Genomic DNA, 23,214 nt, shown 5'->3' on the forward strand with positions numbered 1-23,214 from the left:
GGGTTCCTCGAGAGGTTGCTAGGGGTTCCTGGAACCACGAGCAATTTGAACTTTTCAAGTCAGTTATCACTGTCGTCCCTGCTACCAGTATATATTTAAGGAGGTAAGGCATTGATAGCCTACATATCTCTCTCATGACAGGGTTGTATTTAAACAGGATCACAAAATAAACAAGCATTACAATTTCGCTTATGGACAGTTTTGATGATTAAGAAAAAAAGTTACAATTTCAACACTACATATAACATTTGGATTGGGTACACAAACAGCAATATTTGGTATGTATAAGTTCTTCCAACAGAGGGACAGAAATCAAAAACAAGTCCATTTGGGAAGAAATAGAAGATAATTACAAATGACTGGTATGCAGAAGGACTTGGACTTCCCCACATGGCAGGACATAAGCTCTGCTGCTGGGAGCTGGCAGTTCTTTCATACCACGTTACATGATAAATACATGCAAATGTGTCTTATTTACTACGGATGTCAGCTTAGAGGGCGGATTGAACCAGATTTAACATTCTTTCGCTGTTGTTTTTCATGTTGCAATTGGATTAATTATGGTATTTAGGAGAGATCAAAACAGGCAGAAAGTGACAGCACAGCCCTGTGTTTTCTAAAGAGCCGGCCTCCATTGAGCAGCCCAGAGTCGAGGAGAATAATGGACAGGAAACAATGTGGGAGGGGTCCAAAGATTTGCCCTTCAACAAATCGCTAAACATACTATACAGCCCATGTGGTTATGTGTCAGAGGAGATCTGAACTACATCTATATGGCTTGCCAAAGAAAGAATTACATCTCCAGATAGATCTGGGCACCGAATAAGCAGAGGATAAGAAGAGACTGATGATGGAAACATTGTTAACTGTATGCTTGTGGGGCAATTCTAAACAACATTAAAATTTAATTTTGGTGCAATGCAATTCAGTGGGTCAATAAATATAATATCATATTAATGCAACATTTGTTTTGTAATAGTTTAGAGTGGAGCCATTTTTATGCAAGTCTAAAACTTGAAGACTTTTACCTCCAGCTTGCTGTGAAATACCCTTTGGAATGCAATCTCCGGGACACTTAGGGGGTAACATTGAATATTGATCATAGAAAGCCGTAATGTCTCAGGAGGTAAACCATCTCTGGCTTGTTCAAATCAACAATTTCTGTCAATCCAGCCATGAGATTTACCAAGCTTTTTCCCCATCTGGCAGGGCAGAGACCTAATTTTTCTCTGCAGAAGTTAGGCAATTTTAAGTCTTGTTTTTTCCAGCCTATAAATGCACTTCTGTCACTCCTGTTGACATGTCTCTTGTTAGTACATATTGTACCACACAACTCATAGGCTCCTTGTCTTGTTCTTACCTTTCCTAGCCTGAGGTCTGCAAGAGAAACATACTAAGCAAAAATGAAGTCCTTACAACTGCCTGAATATACACACACAAAAAATAGCAGCTACGGAAGTGCTTTTAACATGACACTGGATCGTATTTTTACTAATGATCAGGCTAAATCTCAAACTTTGCTTTCTAATGTCCTCAACATTCTGATTTTTTCTGAGGACAATCACTGATAAGTTTTAGAAAAACATTTGTACGTTCTAAATTTCTGCAAATCCCTAGTATACCAGTAAAGGCAAGTTAGTTTCAAACGTGTGTATGGGCATAAAGTTAGGAATATACCTGACCCACAATACAATTGAGATACTGTATTTAACTGTGGTATAAGAGCAAAAAATTGTCAGAATAAAATCAAAACTTAGTGAAGCCGCACAGCAACTATGAATCCTGTTGACCATTATCCTATAAGACCACCCAGCTATGTCTTAAGCCCTATACAGATGTCAGATTTCTATCACTGGAAACAATCTTTCCTGATCATTTCCTGTGACAGGAGAAATAACAAGGGCTGTACAACCAGCTCTGTTCCATGGTATAGATATTGGAAGGCAAATAAATGGCATTGCAATATATGAAAATACAGCACCCATCATTGCTTGGTCGTTAATCGATCCACCAGGACAAATACATCAGGGGACCACTGTACACATGCTAGTTTTTCACCTGGGATGAATGATCATGATGAACAACAATCTAGCATATGTACGTAGCTTTACACATAAAGAGACTGAACATATTTTTATACATATATACATATATTTATACATAAGGTATTTCTTATTGGTACTCACAGCCTGGAGAGTGCCTGGTTGTTCTGGAACAAAAGTTCTGGCAGTGTGTGTAGCTGGTTGCGGTTGAGGCGTCTAAAAAAATAAACCAGGAAAAGTAAGAAAGAAATGTTTTAAAATTACATTTTACTTTATACTACTCTGCAAACATACATAGCATTAGCATACCAAGGGACGAGATGTAAATGTAAGGCGAATTTCATATCGACTCACACAGTGTAAACCCTTAAGGCACAAACATCCTTCCTCTCTTGGTTACAGTCATTGCTGTATCCATTACATACACCTGCAGTCATGTTTAGTTGTTTATATTCTACAACAAGAAGACCCAAAGGCACTCAAAGGATTACTTTTCAAGCTGGTTTTATTTCTCTTTCACTGTGGTGGTGTCTAAATTGCTTGTATATGTCAATGACATCTTTAATTTATAAACAGAAACTATGTTGGGAATATAGATGTTACAGGCAATAGTCTTCTCATTTCATATGCACTTGGACTGCAATTACAGTGTCTCGGTTACTTGGAAGATGTTAACCATATTGTTTTGACAGAATCAGTTACAATCTTTAGTTTAAGGAAAAATCTAGCTTATACCATGCTCTTTTTAAACAATGAAAAAAGCAAATACATAAGCATGAGGATCCCAAAGTCTGCAAATCTCGAGCCATTACCTTGAACCTTTGCAAACCTATTGGCTCAGATTTAATAAAGCTCTCCAAGGTTGGAGAGAATACACTTTCATCTGTGAAGCTGGGTGATCCCAGCAAACCTGGAATGGATTTCCTAAAAGTCATTTGCTATTTGTTAGCAAATGTTTTCAAATGCTGGATCACCCAGCTTCACTGATGAAAGTATATTCCCTCCAGCCTTGGATAGCTTTAATAAATTGGGCCCATTACATCTAATGCTAGAACAATTACCAGAAATGAATACATGTGTGTGAACTATAAAATTATGATTCGTTGCCAAGCCTTCTGGTAGGTAGACAGATGAGACATAGCTCTATTTGACCTCTTCACCCACCAACATGTAGGAAAAACAAGCACTTCAGAGGTTCAGAAATAAACTGGAAATATCTATTTTTTTACTGTAATAGACTTGTGACTTTACTTGTTCCTATATGTGTCAAGTTTTCAGAATAAACAAAACTTTTAAAATTTATCTTGGCGTGCTTTCTATCATGTCTTTGTTCACTGGAATACTACAAGGAGAGTTGGACAAAGTCACCAGCAGGATACCTAAATCATTGCATTAGGATCTGAGCAGCTCTGCCTCCAAACAAACCTTTATCAACATTTTTTTATTATGGGGTAACCGCTAAAATAAAAAAAACAGGTTATGGTTATGGTGCTGGTACTGGCCTTGAGGTCAATGGGAAGAGTAGCTCTTACAATGTTGGCCAGTGGAAAGAACGCCACCCTTACAGATACCAAAATGATTCATTGGTGTCAGTGGTAACAAACTTGGAATACATTTCTCAAAGAACCCCTAGCATCCTCTGGAGAGATCCTAAGGTTCTGTGTGAACCTGGTTAAGAAACACTGCTCTAAACTTTGGCTGTATCAGCAAGATGATCCTGACTAACAAAAGTTGCACAGCCAATGCAAGTGTATGTAGACAGGAAATGGCTGGAAAAGGCTAGAACCACAAACAAATGATATTTTATCTAATATTTAATGAGAATAAAAAAATAAATAGGTTAAAATGCAGTCTTTTAGAATGTGATTTAGTTAGAATATAGATCTTCTTTATTCTGCTCTGCAAGATACAAAAAGCAGGACAAAAACTTTTGCTTTAAGTAAAATATTTAAATCTAATTTATGACAAGTATCCACAAAACAGACCCTATTAAAAAGACTCTCCAGACACACTCCTTAAACAAATACCTATCACATGAAATTAAAAGTGTTTTGATCAGTAAACCACAAATTCTAGGACTCATTTAATTGAGGTCTTTTCCCCGAAAGCTCTCTTACATCACTTGTTTGTGAATGTTCAGCTGGTTTCAAGAAATCAGACAAAAATAGTAAACTGCATTTCCTTTCATAAGCATCCAGAAATTAATTAGCTGCTCATAAAATTGGTTCTAAAGAAAATGCCATAAGGCACTTATATATGTAGAACAAATGTTTTCATTTTGTGCCAAGTACAGACACAATAGCCTATGCATCTCATCTGTAGTACTTTAAATGAATTTGCTGGATAAACAGGGATCAGACAGGTATATACAAAGGTATATACAATATATACAAAGCCAGGCATTATTGTCACTATACCTAACTATAAGGGTAAATCATAAAGTGCCAGTCCACCAAAAATTGATTATTATGATATATGCTTGATTATTATTACCATTATTCTGTGCTCATAAAGCACCAACATATTACGCAGCTCTGTACAATAAACAGGCTTTACATTTTATTATACTTAGACCGACATTAGCAAGATCCCCCTACCCTGAAAAATTGTTTTTTGCTGAAACAAGAGGGGTATCATGCCAATCCCTCAATCTCTCTTAAATGAAGAAAAATTTTAAAACCTGAGAATTAGACCCATTTACTTTTACCTTGGCAGATGTCGCACTGGATGGAGTCAGATTTTGTCATCTTGTACTTCATCCCTAACTTTCTGAACATTACTGAGTTGTTTTAAAGAAAAACTTGTCTTGTTTCCTCCAGGCACTCTGGGTCCCCACACGTCCAAAAACATGGAGATAAATGACCCTAAACTGCTGTTGTGAACAAACTGGATGTGTAATACTAATAAAAGAAGTTTAAAAAATCTACATTTGTGGCTGCAATAGTGATTATCTGACCTACATTTTTTTTTAAATTGGACACCAGAATAAGTATGTAGATGAGGCATTGCATATCTTTTCAAGTTACTCAAGTATTGACTGCAGGTAAATCATTTCAACATCCATTAGCAACCTCCTCCTGAAAAAAGTTAACTTACCTGGCTTTTATTTTCAGAAGAAAGCCGGTAATTATCTCCCATGGTATGCGTCCTTTTAAATTCAGAATATTGCCAAAGTCCTAATATTAAGGTGAATTTTAAATTTTCATAGAACATACACCAGATATTATTATTATTATTATTATTAATAATAAAAAACAGGATTTTTATTGCAACATATTACGAAGCGCTGTACATTAAATAGGGTTTGCAAATGACAAACAGACAGTGACAAAGGAGGAGAGGACACTGCTCGGAAATAAAAACTTCCTAAGACAAACAGAATCTTTAAATCTAATCTTACAAAAAACATTTCTTTTTAGTTTTGGGTAGACAAGGGAAGAGTTAGTGTCCGTTACATTTCCTTTACAGGTTAGATCAAGGCTGGGAAGACTGACCCCATATGTTCTAGTAACCCCACGTCACGGGAACAGAAAGTGAAAGGGAATCCAAATTGTTACAGTTGTCACCAGAACAGTAGGTGAAGGTAAATCTTCCAATGATGACATCTGTTCTGGAGACATCTGTCCAACAGAGCATCTTTCCTCTCGTCACAGGGATTTCCTTACACTTTGTGTTGTGTCTCTAGGGCAGGAAGTAAATGGAACATCTACCCATCAAGTTAGAAACTGCACAAAAGGAATCTAACCATTCTCTGCTCTATCCAAAACTAAAAAAAAAACATTTGGCTAGGGATACACTTAAATAGCAGGTTAAGACTGGAAAAACATCATGATAACTGTAGAAAAGGAAAATATGATGTGTAAGGCTATGATATATTTTTATTGGGAAGAATAAAATGACCCGTTTTTTCTGAAATACAATGGTTGTAGAAAAAAGGAAATATAGAAGAAAATACCTTTTAAATCACAAACTATTTATTTTTAAAACTATTTGGCTGCAGATTGCCCCGAGGCTCGATATTTGAGATGTGCACAGCTATGTATCAGTGTAATGTAATTCTGCTGCTCTTCCTATTAGTGTCACTAAGTCTATTGCAGCTAAAGAGAAAGGGAAATATATCCCAGTTAATAAGTGGCAGTAGCAATGACTAAAAGCATAGATCAGCTTTCATTTGCGGCCTCAGAGGAAGCAAAGAGAGCCTGTTCTATGTGTTAGTAGCAGATGCTGCTCAGCAGTCATGAGGTTGGGAGATAGAAAGCAAAGAAAAGAGTCTGAACAGAGCACAAGTGCAGCTACTTCCTTTCCCCTAAGCCTATCAATTACAAAGTGGCTCGAACACATGCCTTGGAAGACGAAAGGGTCATATCCACCAGAGGCATATTACAGACTGTATTCCCCAAAACAAACTTACCACCATGTCAGCAGAAAAGAAAATTATGCATATATGTATTAATCAAATAAATCTCACATCTGAAATATATTGGGCTAAATTCACAGCAATGCAACAATGTGAAGTCTATAGCAACTGAATATACTAAAGTGAAAGCACATACTTATTACTATTAGCAATTACAAATTGTTTGTGTCTTATTGTATGTGTTTTACTCTATTATTAGTTCTGGTCACCTATGGTACAGAGAATTTTATGCAATCAAAATATTTTGAGTAGTCTTTTGTGCAAAGCAATTCTCAAAAAGATCTGTACATTTGTAGATAAAGGAATTCAAATTTTTTTGCACAGAGAAAATAAACTTAGCCAAACTACCTACTGTCTTCAGAGCTCAGGCACAGCAAAGCAGGATTCCTTTTCCCAGCAACCTGGACAATATTTTTCTGAACTTTTGGGGCATTCACTATTGCTTTCTAGTGGCCCCAATCATCTAAACTTTCTATGTCTGGCTAGGTTTCAGCTAGGCAACAGAATTGATACCAGCCACTGTTCTACCTCAAGTATGGGCTGTCAGGTATAAATTCCTTTTCCCTTGCATCTGTGGCCCTCACTGCTACCTGGGATACTGCCTACCTCTGTGGCCAAAATAATCGCTATTACCCTTCAGGAGCGCTCAAAGTTCTTCAACTCCAAAATATATTTTATCTCCTGATTGACACTGCAGTGGTTAACACTCCTGCCATTGCAGGACTAGGTCCCAGGTTGGAATCTCTGCCAGGACACTATCTGCATGGAGTTTGCATTGGTTTTCCCTGGGTACTCCTGGGTTTCCTTCCACATTCCAATAAACATGCAAATAGGTTAATTGGCTACCCCCGAAATTGACCTGTGGTAATGACATATGACTTTGGTAGGGACATTGGATTTTGAGCCTCTTTGAGGGACAGTTAGTAATATGACTCTGGCCTTTGTTAAGTGTTACGTAAATATATTGGCACTATATAGTTATTAATTATAAATACAGAAATCCTATTTAGCCATCAAGATCCTACAAAAAGTATTGTAAGAACCAAATTTAGCATGAGCAAAAAGTACAACAGGCAACCTCCAGCACTTAATAATAATAAGAAAAAATCCCCAATTGCTATATTCCAGAGCCATTCACTCATAAAGTCACCAGTTCAGCAGCTCTCCTCTCCTCCATAAAGGCACATGACTTTTTGTGATGCTTCTTGCTGTTTTGTTCCACAACTTGCACCACTTCCATTAATCAGCTTTGCATGCCAAAAGCACACTTAAGTAACACAAATTTTCCAACACTCAGATATCTTCAAAATCCAGTAGGTTTATTGCTCAATCAGATCATTCAATAGTCAGCTACAAAGCTCCTTGATGCATTTTACACATCTGCACCTAATCATGGGGCGTGGTCTGTAGATGACTGCTGTGTAATCTGACAAATTAATACATTTCCCGGATTCCAAAGATTCCTGAATTTTAGACCAAAAAGTATAACTTTTTGAGGTAGGTTTTCCATCTTTTTGGCCACTGCATGTGCAACACAGGTTGATTTTAACAAGCCGATGTTAATGTTGGCCAGCCATATTTCAATAACTACTCTATAGAAAGTCCAAGACTACACAAGACTACCTCTACCTTTTCCTTAACTGTGCATAGGGACTGATGTTTTTCTTTAAGAATTATCTACATCTTGGAAACATTGACAGCAATTTCTAGATGGATATTAGGACCATGTAGATATAAAATGGGACAATGTATGATCTGAGGTATTTTATTATAATAACTTGCGTGCTGGAAGTCATAAGGGAAACTTTTTTTAAAAAACAAACCTAAACCTTTCTATCATTATGAAATTACCTGAATATCTGGCAGCCAAACATTTATTTTTAATATTACTGTAATACCATCTTCAGCTCACTGCCAAAGAATGCCCAGATTTTAATCTACGTCATTTTGAAGTGTCACTTATCTTTTTTATTTTAAAAGCATGGCTCTGAGGTAGACTTTTTACAAAACGGAGAATGTCAATCCTCACCTTGGCTGTGACCTTTCATCAGGTTGTTGGTAAATAAAGTACAGGATGCCAAATGTTAATAGTGCCATATCATTTACTGTGGTTGAGTTAAACTGTCACCATCACCTCTTACACTAATATCTTGACCCCTGAAACCTGATCACTGGTGACTTTCCAGGGCCTGAATGTCCATTAGTCAGTGCTGAAAGCTGCCAGGAATGGGCAACTTTCCATTAAAGGGAAGCGGACTATTAAGGCTTCAGAGAATATATTTGCTTTCTACAGCTCAGCGAGGATCCAAAGTGAGTGAATGATTGACATGCAACAACAACATACTAAAGTGCACTTGTGTTTTGCCCATGCAGGTAAGTAAGGTAGAAGGTAAGATCGGGCAGCTATGGATGCTAAGAACACAATGACACTGAATGCCCTGAACAGGCTAAAAACCACAACTTAATAACTTAAATTTTTTTAAGTTAGGTTAATTGGATTCCCCCCAAAATTGACCTTTGACTTTACTAAAGACATATGACTGGTAGGGACGTTGGATTGTAAGCTCCATAGAGGGACAGCTAGTGTCAGCACTATACATTACTGAATAATATTAAGTTACAATTGGCAGCTTCAATGTTTTTCTGACTACCTGTGCACAAAAACCTAAATTGATTTTACAATAGGTTAAAAATATGAATGTCAACCCATACTCATTAAAAATTGTTTACAAAAAATATGTTGATTTAACTTAGATTAGCTGCTGATATGTAGAGACTTGGTGCAATACTAGACCAGTGTTCTCCCCAGGCACTTTTAGCTGGGTGCACCACCCGGCACTTTTCAGCACCCACCCGGCTGTTTTAGGGTGGTTACCAAAGAGTTGGGTCACAATACAGGGGGTGCCACCCACCTAAAATTTCTTCCCACCCGGCTTAAAAAAATTTCTGGGTTGAGCACTGTAGACTTTAAAAAACTGTTTTATATACAAAAGTTTTCAGCTGTTACAGTGAAGTTCTCAGAAGCACAACAAAAGGCCGCTTACATTATCAATATACTCTATTATTCTGTAGATAGAGGGTACGTGAGGTACTCATGGGATACATAGGGGGGGCATGGGATAGATATTTATGATTGTCCAAATGTTAGAACCTACAATCTCAGACAAGTCTTTGGGAATGCAAAACCCCCATAAGGAAGGTCAAATGAAAGTCAGTAGACGGTCAACTGCAAGTAAGCTGCAACTGTCAATAGATTCTGAATAATTTCAAACTGATGTCAAGCTCATGCTATGAACAAAAGCCAAAACCAGGAACGGTCAATTTGCAATTTCATACAATCCCTGATATATAGAATATACAGTAAAGACAAGCTTTCCCAGCATGCAGACATACGAAAAAGAGGGACTAAAAGAGAAAAATATTAAGCAAAGGACACCATTTTTTTTTTTAACAGAAATCACATGGAGAAGTAAAGAACAAAAAAGGGGAGTCAAACCTACTGGTGCTTTTCCACTGACTATACTGCAGTTATATTAGCATTCATGTTACAGCGCAATAGAAATACTTTTATTAAATAGCATACTTATGTGCAAACACGTTTAAACTAACCACATAAAAAACAACATTTGAGGAGTAAGCAGACACATAAAGGTCAGATGAAAGGCCCTCTAAATGGAGGACAGCTGGATGTGAAGCAACAATGTCTATAGATTTCTAAGGGTAGCTAAAAGTGCATGCAAAAACCAGTTACCCTGAGGCACCGCTATTACCCCATAGTATCATGAACATACATGCTCAACTGGGTTGAAAGGCTCTTGTTCAAGTGAATAGAAAGGAAAAGGGGGATGAGATGAGTGACAAAGGAAGATGTTGCTGTCACTGCTTATCCCTGGGGATAACTATAACAAATGGGCAGAATTTGGTCTTCCAGATAGGACAAACTAGAAGGATTAAAAGCCTACTAAAGGACGAGTACACATTGACTCTCAGGTAAATAAAATAGCTTACCAGTCTCAATTCCAAATCAAAGAACCATTTTTAAATGTACTTAAATGTCAGAATTGGAGACATCGGTTAATATCAAGGAAAACTACATGTCCTATGCACATACAATAGAGAACATTTCACCAAGAAATCCCATCTGTCCTGAGGTTTACCCACCATGGGCCATGGAAAAGAAAAATATTGTAGATGTATGTTGTGTATTGGTTGGAAAAATGAGGATTTATATAGAGCTAACATATTACTCAGCACTGTACACTGAGTAGGAGTTGCAAGTGAAAGACGGAGACACAGGAGGAGGGGAGGACCCTGCCCCGAAGAGCTTACAATCTAAAAGTAGTCATTTTATAAACCAAACTATATTTAAACATAGTAATGAAAAAACATGCACAGACGCATCTAAAACAAAATCCATTTCAGTACAAATAGTGCACTCATTTATAAATAAATTGAATCTCTTACGTAATAAAAGTTAATTAAACTACAAACTCAGATTATTACTAGGCAATGCATTTACCCTTATTTATTTTGAATGTTCGAATCTAGGCAAATAATAAAAAACTAAATTAAAAAAGCCTACAAAAAACATCCTCTCTTTTTTAGGTTTCAAAAGAGAAAAAAAAAAACAATAATTGTGTTGTAACATTTATAGGAGTAGCAAAGGACTGAAGCCATGACAGCAACCAACTCATATGTACCGGTAATGGGTCTCCTTTCTCTGCAATATGTTTTGCGAAGGGTAAAGAAATAGCCGAGAATCAGGTTTCCATGACTTGCCTTTATGTTTTGAGCTGAGGAAAAAAATAGAGGGCGAGGTTTTCATGTATACCATTGTGATGATGGGCAGTCGACGTGAAAGATATTACACAGACATGCCAAAAGCTTTTCTTTTTCTATCACCTTCTGAGTGTTATAGATCCTGGCAGACAAAGAGCTTAATACACTAATCCTATCACTACCTTCCCATACCTCCCTTAGGGGCTCCAGCTGTAGAAAACCAAGCAACTGTACACAGCATTTACAGCTGCCATGCTAGACAGGGAGCTTAAGAACTGAAACTCTAGGGTGGTGACTGTGTTTTAACTGAATCAAAAGGAAATCTAGACCACAAAACAAAATGTTAAATAATACCGCTTACCAGTCCTTGTATGTGCTTGCTACATTAGTTTTCTTTTTCACAATATTTTCACCTGATGATTCTGCCAGTAGCATACCACATGCCTTAGGGTGACAATGCACACTTATCATACTGTCCCATATCTATAGAGGTGCAGCATTGTCACCCTTGATCGATCTTTGCTGATTTGGACTACAAATACCTCCTTCATTACATAGCTTGGAATGCTTCATGATTCACAGGACAAAGCGGGGAAATGCTGATAACATTCTTTGAGCTTTCAGGACAGTACACAGAAAATTGCAAGGGGAGAATGGGCCTGATTTATTAAAGAGATCTTACACTATCATAGGTGAACCTGGGTGATCCAGCAAACTTGGAATGGATTTGGTCTGTGATCGAAAACATTTTCCAACCAATAGCACATTATTCTTAAGAAATCCATTCCAAGTCTGCTGGATCACCCAGGTTTACATAGGGTAATGTATTTTCTCTAGTCCTGGAAAGGTTTTAAAAATCAGGCCCAATAGGTTGGAAGGATCAACGGATATGTTTCTATAGATGCAAAAAGATCAAACCATTAGTAACTAAATTATATCTTTTTCTTGAATTTAGAATTATTTATTGGTCTTTTAACTGTATAAAAATGTTCAAAATTTTCTTTTTGTAATACACTATTGATGCATATAACAGACACGTCACATATGACACAATAAATACAATTCTATATGACATGGAAATCAGCAACAGTGTTTCCTTTGAAAATAATAAATCCTACTTAGATGTCTATACACCCAGTACTCCAAATCACTTTTTTTTAAATGAAACACTGTAAAGAGAATTATTGATGTGCAAAGTAATCAACGTCAACCGATCTGACTTGACAGCACCCAGGTCTAAGATAAATTCCCATGGCTTGCTACAACTTCCTGCTCTTCATCTTATGGATCACTAATGCACATCAATTTTCAGAACTGCAAGGATACTAAATCTTATAATAAAAATAAAATAAAGAGGAACACTACCTACTTCTTTTTTTAGTAACCAAACTTTTTGTTACAAAATAAATTCCTTTGCAAGAGTTTTAGATATTGTCACCAAGTATTCAGCTGCAGCATCACAGTTTGCACATTTTTTTATTAACTTGTATTTATATAGCGCTGACATATTCTACAATGTTTTACAAAGTCCATAGTCATGTAATTAATTGTCCCTTAAAAGGGCTCACAATCTAATGTCTGTGCCATAGATATATGTCATTACCACAATCTAGAAAATTCAATTTTTTGGTGGGAAGCCAACTGACCTAACTGCATGTTTTTGGAATGTAGGAAGAAACCCATGCAAACATGGGGGGTCATACAAACTCCATGCATGCAGTGTTCTGGGCGAGAGTTGAACCTGGGACCTAAGTAACGCAAAGGTCACAAGAGTGATAACCACTGAGCCAACCAATACAAAGTTGCCAGTATAAATAATGCTTTAAGCCACAGCAATGTCAATGGCTACCAGCAAGCAAGCACATTATTATTATTTTAAATATATTAATATAAAGGTTTTATGGTTGATTAAATGCTGCTAAGACACTAACTAAATCTAATTACCCATCGAACCTGTATAATGTATGTGCATTATGTCTACAATTAATTAGTTGGCAGCCCTGCCTAGTTTAATTATGGGAATGTCACCTGGCTAGCAGCAGGACAAAGTCATTGTCAGACAAAGGATGAAACAACTGGCAGCGCCCTCCCTAAATGCCAATGGCATACCATGCAACAACCCAATTTCACATACCAGCTGTGCTAGACCAACTGCCACAAAGAAGAATATGGACTATACACAAACAAATTTTGTTTTCCTATTCTAATTGGATTCATCCCAAGCACTCCTTTTCAAGCAGCTACATCATAATTATTCCTTATTGGCATCATGCATAATCTGATACGCACTGGTTACATGATATATGAGCCTTCAGCTATATTTCTATAGATTAGACAGAAAAAGCTCCATCTGGCACACAGATTTCTATCAGATGTATTGAATGAGCCTGCTGTGGCTTGTTTTGTACCTGTCAAGGTCCAAGGGCCCAAGAGAGATTAGGAGTCACGGACAAGGAAAATAAAAATGAATTCTCATCCTGAACAGTGGAGGCCTTTTACAATTTATGAGGACATATGCTGATAATGTATGAGATTTTATTCGAATGCATGAATTCCCATTAAGAGAATGCAGCGGTGCAAGGATTTGTATCTACAAGTAGGACTTTCCGCGCGATGTCTACTAATAAAACATTTGTTATTACTTTCCTCATTAAACTTTCATAACAACACTGCTAATATAATGTGTATAAATTCATAAGGCCTGGTTTAGACTGACTTTTTTTAAATGGTTGGAGGAGACAGTGAAAGGGAAAGAAAAGGTAAAAGAATAAAAACATCACTAAGGCCCCACTCACACTCTTGTGCTTTGGTACCGCACACGTCAGCAAGAACACCGTACCTGGGTGACATTTGTTGACACAAAGGACCTAGTTTTTGCAATTTTACAAGGAAAAAATTCATGTTATTAAATGCCCTGTCATGCCTTAGACAGTCCATTCAAATAAGTGAGCTGCCCTGTCACAACGCATGACAGCCCACTGTACTATGCATATCTATGCTGAAACACTAATGTGACCAAATAAATGAAAACTAAGCTTAAGCAACCATAAAGGCTTGCACTATTTTCTTGGAATCATAAATGCAACTTTATAAGCATTTTATAATCACAAAATGTTGCAGGGTGAGTTTACTTTGGAGTTCATAAATGCCACTAATGTGTATTGGCACATTATTATCCAGTACTTATATAGCACCAACATATCATGCAGCGCTTTACAATGTCCATAGTCATTCAATGGGTCTCACAAACTAATGTCCCTACCATAGTCATATGTTATGTCTTTATGTAACCTTAGGTGATTTTTAATACAGTTAAGGATCAATTTTGGGGGGAAGCCAATTTACCTAACTGGATGTTTTTGGAATGTGGGAGGAAACTGGAGAACCCATAGGAAACCCACCCAAACACAGGGAGAACCTGCAAACTCCATGCAGATAGTGTCCTGGCCGTGATTTGAACCTAGGACATAGCGCTGCAAAGGCCAGAGTTCTAACCACTGAGTCACCTTGCTGCAAAGAATTAGAAATTTAAACACTGGGAATATGTGTTTCTGCTGTGCAATATTCACAAAAGCTACCACACAACCAAAGTAAAAGCTACAATGTAATTTACAGTAGCTGTTATCTTTTGTGAAAAATGTCTACTATACAACCCTGCCACTGTTTTCTATCATAGAAACTGCAAATTTGATGTTATCACATGGCATAAACACAAGGAACATGTCTGCAAATAAAGTCTCTGTACCCAAGGCAGAAAGTTACTCAATTCTAACAGCTAGATTTAAAATGTCTCTTTTTGCAGTTTTGGACTGATTAATAAAAAAACGTTAGAATGCCTTTTAAGTTTTTACTGCTGCTGGTCTAGCTACTAGGCTACCCATTTGTACTTGTAACCACTATTTTGAAAAGAGAAGTCACTTTGTTATAAACCCAGATTGGCCAAGAGCTGTATTTTCCTGGTATGTTGTTTTATTGTCTTGAAGGCTTTCATACCACTATTTGTACGTTGAACAGATTGTTATTTGTATGCCCTTTGGTGTTGACATTTGATTATTATAACACACCAATGTATTTGGTGTGAACATATAACAATTCTGGCTTCCCTTGTCCTTGCCAGGCACAAATTAACTGCTAGGTGCCGATGCAGGAATTGTGTCATCCCAGCCAATCAAGATTTCTGAAAATCGTCTGCGGCAAAGGTCGGCAAATGGTGGTCCATAAGAAAAGTTTGGAGGTCCGCGGCCCTGGCAAGTGAGCCCCCTGGCTGCAGACTATGTCTCCCATACGGATTACAGCCTCAGGGTGGTGGGCAGGTTCTGGCATCATGACATTACTCTGGGGCGAAGTTTCTTCCCCTTTGAGTAACAGACGGCTCCAGGTGCATGTGCGGTGCGCAGCCTGTAAGTTTAGTGGTCCGTAAAGGTTGGTGACCACTGGTCTACAAGAAGTGATAAAAGAAGAAGATGGAAACACCCTGGCAAGGGAACTGGTGAGTGTCAGGGGTTTAATTCCACTTTAAAGGTTAAAAAATAATTTCCCTAAAAGTAGAATGCTTCTTTGCTGAAAAGGGCAAGTAAACATATGGGCAATAGGTCTTCTTAAACTTGAAATAAGGCTGCCTATTAAATATAACAATAGTTACTTCTTTTAGATGCCAACCAATCCCTCGCTAAATTTCTAAACCCTTCTTGGTCAGAAGATACCCTCTTACTTCTCTGTGTTTTAATACAAAAGGACTTGTCAGTATTTATCCTAGAAGGATAGTCTTTATTGGACACACAATCACATTCTTCTAGATGTAAAACTAAAGAATCATTGAAAAGAAAAATACAATCCCATTATTATTCAATTAGCATCTATGTTTTGCTTTAAGTTCCATATTCATTTTAGTAAATCTACAATCGGAAACCATTGGTAATACCAAACAATTGCTGGTCTTTTAAAGAAAGCCTGCTGCAGTCTATAAGCACACTTTCTGCTTAGGCATCCCTGTATAACAGAATAGCCTGGACTAGTCCCAAAGATGCTGATCATTACTAGTGTGTCATATGGTGCTCAGCAGAGGAAGATGTAGCCAATATATTTACACGGTGTCTACCTGTGTTGCAGCTGTCGCTTGTCTAAGTCATTATTAATATGCACATGAAGAGAACATTCCAATGCGGAATTCTGAAAAGTAAACAGAGATCGTGCAGCTTTCATTCCCTGCCTCCCCGGAGCAGCTGTCAGAAAGATGCCCAAGTAATTACTGTCTGCCTGGGCGTCTTAGCAGCTTGTCCCATAATTCCCATCTGAAGGAATACAGAACCAAGCTGCATTCCCCAAATCTGAGAATGACATTTGCAGAGTGCAATATTATACGAATACCCACTAGGATGGATTAAACACTTTGAACAATGACAAAAAGTTATAAACCATACTGTGTAAAATCATTTTTATTCTGTTTCTTCAAAAAGCCCTTTAAGACCTGTTTTTACCATTGCCACGCAAGGAGACCTAATTATAATTTAAGAAAAGCCACAAACTCCTCTGTGACAACCATCCTAATGGTATAAGGCCTGCATGCCAGTAACACCCATGCACACAAACTGATTTGTGAGACCAAGACTCCCTATATTTAATGGATGAAATTAGGAAGGTCTAAAGCAGAAAAAACATGGCTCATATAATCCAGTGGAGCTTTCTTCTATTTACCTCTGTATAATTTTTTTCTGTCCACATGTTGTAGTCTGTAAATCACAATGCCAAATGTACAAGAAATGGCAAACTTTGTGTATATATACACAAACACACAAAAAAATATATTCCTATTATATAACAGTATACTTTTTAATTTTTTTTCTTTAGTTTTCCCCAAGAAACTTGTCCCTCACCTATACAAAGTTGATGCATTGCAACTTGCCAACAGGACCTCTCAAAGATTTTAAAACATATTTACACTGAAAGCCTACCCTGTGGTCTTTTCTCTAGGGCTATTTCTGTGCTTTTAAACACATAATTGCATCATCAGGGAAAGCTGTCTATTTCTGTTGCCACAAGATATACCACAAAGCTATCCTCTCGATATAAAAGTATCCAACTTCAGAAGCCAGTTAGGCATTATGACATGAAGCTGTGGTTGGAAGAGCTGAAGAAGGAAACAAGAAGACATGCAGTGTTGAACCAAGCTACTGAAGAAAATAGAAAAAAAGTATTTAAATCCAAAAGGTAGAATTTTTTTTTATTTTCTCTGTTCTCACAACTTTCCTGCAATCATCAGGGTAATACGAAGAGCATGATGTGCATGCAATCATAACCCATACAAAATAGCAATATTATTTCTGTTCGGTTGCTGCGCTATGCACTTTTTATTGCTTTACTAAGCAAGTCATCCAATTGCAATGCAATTTGGATAATCCATGCCAGCGGCAGAAGAGTTAACCCATGCAAGGAACAGGGAAATCAAGTTCCAATGCCTTATTAACAATGGAGACCTACAGTGAGGCACCAGAGCCAAGAAACATCCAGGCTGATTAAGGAGATTAAGAAGTTAGAGGACAGCTTTGATGGCAGGGTGCAGGGCTGTTGAGGTGTGGGTGAGCGTGCTAATCGTTGGCCACTGCAGAGAGAATGCTGCATTGCAGGACTGGAGCACGAGTTTCATTACAAAGTGCACTGAACCGGAGGCGATCATTTCAAGTTTATCTAAAGATTTCTGCATGACTGCAGCAAAATAGGACTGACATGAGATGAGCCTCCCCGCAGCCACTCGCTCCAAGATCTGCTTCATGCTGTGACTACAGAACAATTACTGCAGAAGAGGATAGAGCAGCATTGTACGCGATAAAGCAATGGAAAAGAAAATAGTCAGTGGGTCAAGAGCATGTGTCTTATGTGTCCTTGACTTTGGTGTAGTCTCAAATTCCTGGGCCTCTGTACCATTAAGATATGAAACAGCCTTCTGTGGGAGCCTCCACATAGGAATAAAATATTACTAAGGCAGTGGTATCTGCTATAAAAAACTAAATGCCCATTTTCATTTTATTTAGTACCTTCAACAGACTATTTGGAGTTGGTGTGGGTGATCTGAAGCAAGTGTAAATTTGCAGGAAGATAAAAAGCCCTCCATTATACTATATGTGTAAATTAATAATAATAAATACATGCACACCTTGACATTGTGAGTATTTAATGAATATCAAATTTAATAGGGGAAGATTTAAAGTTGGACAGCCTTGTCATTTTTGGTTCTTCCATTTCCAGCCCACATATTGAGTTTATGGAAGTTAAATTGAAAAACCCAGTGAAGGAACTCATTACAACTTGTTACAATTTTTTTTCCAGACAAATTAGATAACCGAAAGATAAACCTGTTTACATATATTGTATTAGAAAAATGTTTTCAACTTACTGAAGTTAAAAAAAAGTCCATTTAAGGCAACATTTAACATTACTGCATGTGGTGAAGATTATGTTTCATTTGTGTTCGCATTCATTTCTATGGAAACCACACTAAAGACAACACAAGCAGGATTTCTATTTACATACTGAAATAAATTCCTGTACGTGAGTTTAACTATGTTCATATATATGCTCATTAGCATGATATTTAAAATCCTAATTGCTGCAAGTTTGGTGCAGTTTCCAGCAAAGCCCATCTCTTGGAATGATTAGTAAAGCATGTAAGTTTGCAGCAGAGGTGTGATTGGAAGTAAAGAGCATTGTATACTGTAGTATAGGCACAAATTACTGATATCACTCCGCACTAAAGCAAAAAATGTGAGGTGTCGTGTAGTAACACTTGGCATTGGGGGTTGTTTACTGCTGTAGTGTTCACCGAAGAATTACACTCCAATGAACAACTGCAGTATCTCACCACAAAGAACATGTCATGTATTGTGCTGTGCCACGTTAAAAAAAGGTTATGCATATTGATTTTCTGCACATTAATACACTGAACAGGTTAACACTGAACACAGATTTGGTGTTAGTTCATACAAAGCCAAAATGTAAAGGAAATGCAAACTTTATGATAACAGCAAACCTTCAAACCTCCACTCATAATTGTCCTGTGCCCCTTTGTCATATATTGTAGAAAGCTATTTTTACTACAGTCTTTCCTGGTTCCTCCATTTCCCCCTCACCTACTTGCAATTAAAAAAACAAAAACTTTTTTTGATTTCCTTGCATACCCTCTTTTAGACCCATTAATGTCATTACAAGATGCTATTCTTTGCAAATGCAGACAGATCCTGGCTGGTGGAAGGAGCAGACAGGTTATTGTAAAAACTTCCTGAAAGCAAGAAGTTGTGGTAATGCCTACAGGTGATGCCTCTATGATGAAAGGACTACAATTCAATGGGCCCGATTTATTACAGCTCTCCAAGGCTGGAGAAGATACACTTTCATCAGTGAAGCTGATCCAGCAAACCTGGAATGGATTTTTTAAAAGTAATTTGCTACTTGTTAGCAAATGTTTTCAATCCTGGACCAGATCCATTCCAGGTCTGCTGGATCATCCAGCTTTACTGGTAAAAGTGTATCCTCTCCAGCCTAGGAGAGCTTTAATAAACCAGGCCCATAATGTGCACAGAATAAATGGCTTATTATTATATAGTATTTATATAGCGCCAACATATTACGCAGTGCTGTACAAAGTCCATAGACATGTCACTAACTGTTCCTCAAAGGAGCTCACAATCTAATGTCCCTACCATAGTCATATGTCATTAACACAGTCTAGGTCAATCTGGGGGAAGGCCAACTAAATTATCTGCATGTTTTTGGAATGTGGGAAGAACCCCATGCAAACACGGGAAGAAGTTGCAAACTCCATCCAGATAGTGTCCTGGCTGAGATTCGAACCTAGGACCCATCACTGCTAACCACATGGCTGCCCTGCTTGGAAAGTAGTAGTAAAATTTATACTGCCATGTTAAAACCAAATATCCAAATCTGAAACCAGTATATACACCAGCCATTTCCAAATATATTGCATCCTGACAAAGATTTACAGTTGTATTTCCCATTGTATGCTCTTCATGTAAGAAGCAGTCTAATCAATACAGTTCAGTTATGATAGTCTATAAAACAAACATAGATTTCATCAATGGATATTGATTAGGCAGAAGCAGCATACATTGGTAACCAGTAGCAAGAAACAGCACCTAAATAAGCCAAAACATACAGGAAATGGCAAACTTTAAACAGTGGTGTGTCATTGACAGCAAGTTTCCAACCTAAAATTGTCCTGTACCTCTTTTTTATATCCTTTAGGAGGTCTTTTTTTGACTACTGTCTGATCTCTAATCACCCATGTCTTCCAGTCAGTGGTAATTACTATTTGAACCCAGAGGCTGTAAGGCCTGTCAGCCTGCCTCCTCTGAGAGCAGAAAGCTTGCAAGGGAGCCAGCTGGCAGGGCATGCAAATGTGTCCCCTTAGAGACTTAGACAGCAACTCATGCCTGGTCAAAACAGAGACGATAAAAATCCCCAGCCTTAGGAAATGGAACCAGCAGCAAATTGTAACCACTGAGTAATTTGTGCAGATTTTTAATTATACTGTCAAGGCTGTACGGAATTCAGCATAAGACACAAAAACTCAAGGCTGACGGTAGAAATATTTCAATAAGAACTGATCGTTAACATTGCTAGACTGATATGTCTACACCGTCATTGAAGAATTTATCCGCACCTTGTGGTACCATGTAAGCTAGGAATAAGCAAGTGTAACAACTATTGATGAGACAACAACTCAAATATTTTATAACACAAGAGATAAATAGATTATTACAGATGGAAAAGCTAGAGAAACATTAAATGGCCATTATTAGGCAAGTACTGGAAAATTCAGGATAAATAGGCCTGCATGCAATTAAGTGTTAAAGATAAATTGAGAATTTGGATTTGTGTTTATTTCCCATTGGATTACAGTGTTCTCTTTTTACACACTTTTGGTGGCATTGGTGTGATTATGATTGTGCAAATTGTCACATAACCAGTATCTTAATCACCAGGTAGTCTGTTGCCCAGGTTCCCTGTCTAGATGCTGTTGCATGTAATTGTGGTTTTTGTAGCAGTAACAAATTCTAATCTTAAATCTTTAGCTATGTTTATCTTCACAGGAAAGCAAGAAGAGCAAGTATAATTTTGTACACAAGTGTCCCTTTTATCTAACACATACATAGTAATATTAGGGTATATGTATAAGATTTTCTAGCTTTGTATAAGGTGGTGAGGGGTTAGATTCCTTCTCGGTGACTGTGTGTCTGCTGGGAAAATCCAGTCCTCTGTATGTCCCTATGACCATTAGCACCAAGGAAGAAAGTGAGAAGAAACATTTGATCAAAGGAAAAAGTGTGGGTAAATCTTTGGGAAAAATCAGGAACACTTATTACAGTGACAGCTTTCCAGGATGGGTATTCCACCTATTTCCTGCTGCACCTCCAAGACAGGAAGGAAAGATTCATCTTCCCAGACCCTTTCCTAGTTAAAAAAAAAAACAATTTATTCAGATTAGAGAACAGTTGCAGTAGAAAATTGTTTCAATTGGCAGTCCTAGTAGCGGAGAATGTGACGATTTTTTTTCCAGGCAAGAATCCTAGACTAAATAACGAGGGATTAGCAACCCTGTCAAGTTTTTATTAAGCTCTTTGTACCCATCAGGGATCATTTTCTCTATTTGTAATAGCAAGCATTATCACAGGAACTGGGGGAAAATCAAAATTTGAATTGTCATCAGACAAGGAATAAAGGGGAATAGGGTTCCTCACATTTCAGATTTGGCTTGGCTGACAACCACCAGTCAATGGAAATCTTTCCTGAACAAAAAGATTGCAGCCACAGATTATATTGGTTACTAGTTGCGGAAAACTTGTTGCCATGTTAACTGCTGTATTTTTGGATTTGACCTGATCAAACATGAACCTCAATTAACCTTCAAGGAGAAGTCTTTCAACCCGTGAAACGTGTTGCAGGAACATGTTTTAGAGAGAATTTAACTCATTTTTATTAGATTTTCTGTAATTTCCTGTTAAGACTACGAGGGGGCAGTAAAAAAAAACTGTCAGGGGTTTAACCATTCTCTTTTCTAGTCAAAACACAATAAAAAAAAGGCTTTAGATATGTTTTATCACTGATCACTTCTGTACTACTCGTCAACAAGCAATACAAGTTCCCTATGTTAACAATGCAGATAATTACTAATTGTCATTTTTTTATGATCATATACAAACACTCTCTGATTCCCCCCTACCGATAATACGTGGGCCTAATAATAGGCCATACAGGGCCAATGCATTGTATTGTGCAGTAAAAGCAAAGGACTAGGGTGCAGATTCTCCACTTTCATGTAATATAAATACAACCAGGATGAGCGAAGGTGTATTGACTAAAGTGTGATAAAGTGAGATCTTTAAACAGCAAACGCTGTCAGCTACCTTATCTTTTAGCCTGCTTAAGGTTATAGCCTTACCACAGACAAAGTGTCTATGTGGGTGAAGAACATATACCAAACAAATGGCTCCTAGATTTTAAGCTTCTCTGGCTTGGGTCCTCTCCTCCTCCTATGTCATTGTCAGTTTCTGTCATTTAATGTCAATGTAATGTACAGCGCCGCGTAATATGTTGGCGCTATAAAAATCCTGTTTTTTAATAATAAAAATAATAATAATAATATTAATAATGCCTATAAAAAAAATAAAAGGACCGAAAATCATTGGAGGTATTGTAAGCGAGTTGTGATAAGTAAATCAATTAGTTATAAGAAAGCAATAGTTAGGCATTTACTACATTAGTCTGAGAATGTTTTATGTGAGATTCGAATACAAGTAACCCAGCTTTTTTTTATTTAGCACCAACGTATTACACAGCACTTTGAAAAGTCCATTGTCATGTAATTAACTATCGTTATTCACAATACACTGAATTTTTAAATGCCCCAGAAACATTTTCTCATCAAGTATTTTGCATTGAAATGAACATAGTTCCATACATGTT

The 23,214-nt window shown here is 37.4% G+C and overlaps 1 protein-coding gene across 1 annotated transcript in view; it reads right to left on the reverse strand.

Moving 5' to 3' along the window:
- The window catches only part of SLIT1 (slit guidance ligand 1), a gene marked incomplete in the record, with an annotated part of 198,620 nt that overhangs the window by 164,390 nt on the left and 11,016 nt on the right, over positions 1–23,214 (reverse strand). The window contains 1 exon segment of the mRNA XM_072424825.1: positions 2,187–2,258. Within this exon segment, the coding sequence (XP_072280926.1) occupies positions 2,187–2,258 (72 nt within the window).

Source organism: Pyxicephalus adspersus, chromosome 10, assembly GCF_032062135.1.
Source record: "Pyxicephalus adspersus chromosome 10, UCB_Pads_2.0, whole genome shotgun sequence".
NCBI classification, from domain to species: Eukaryota; Metazoa; Chordata; class Amphibia; order Anura; family Pyxicephalidae; genus Pyxicephalus; species Pyxicephalus adspersus.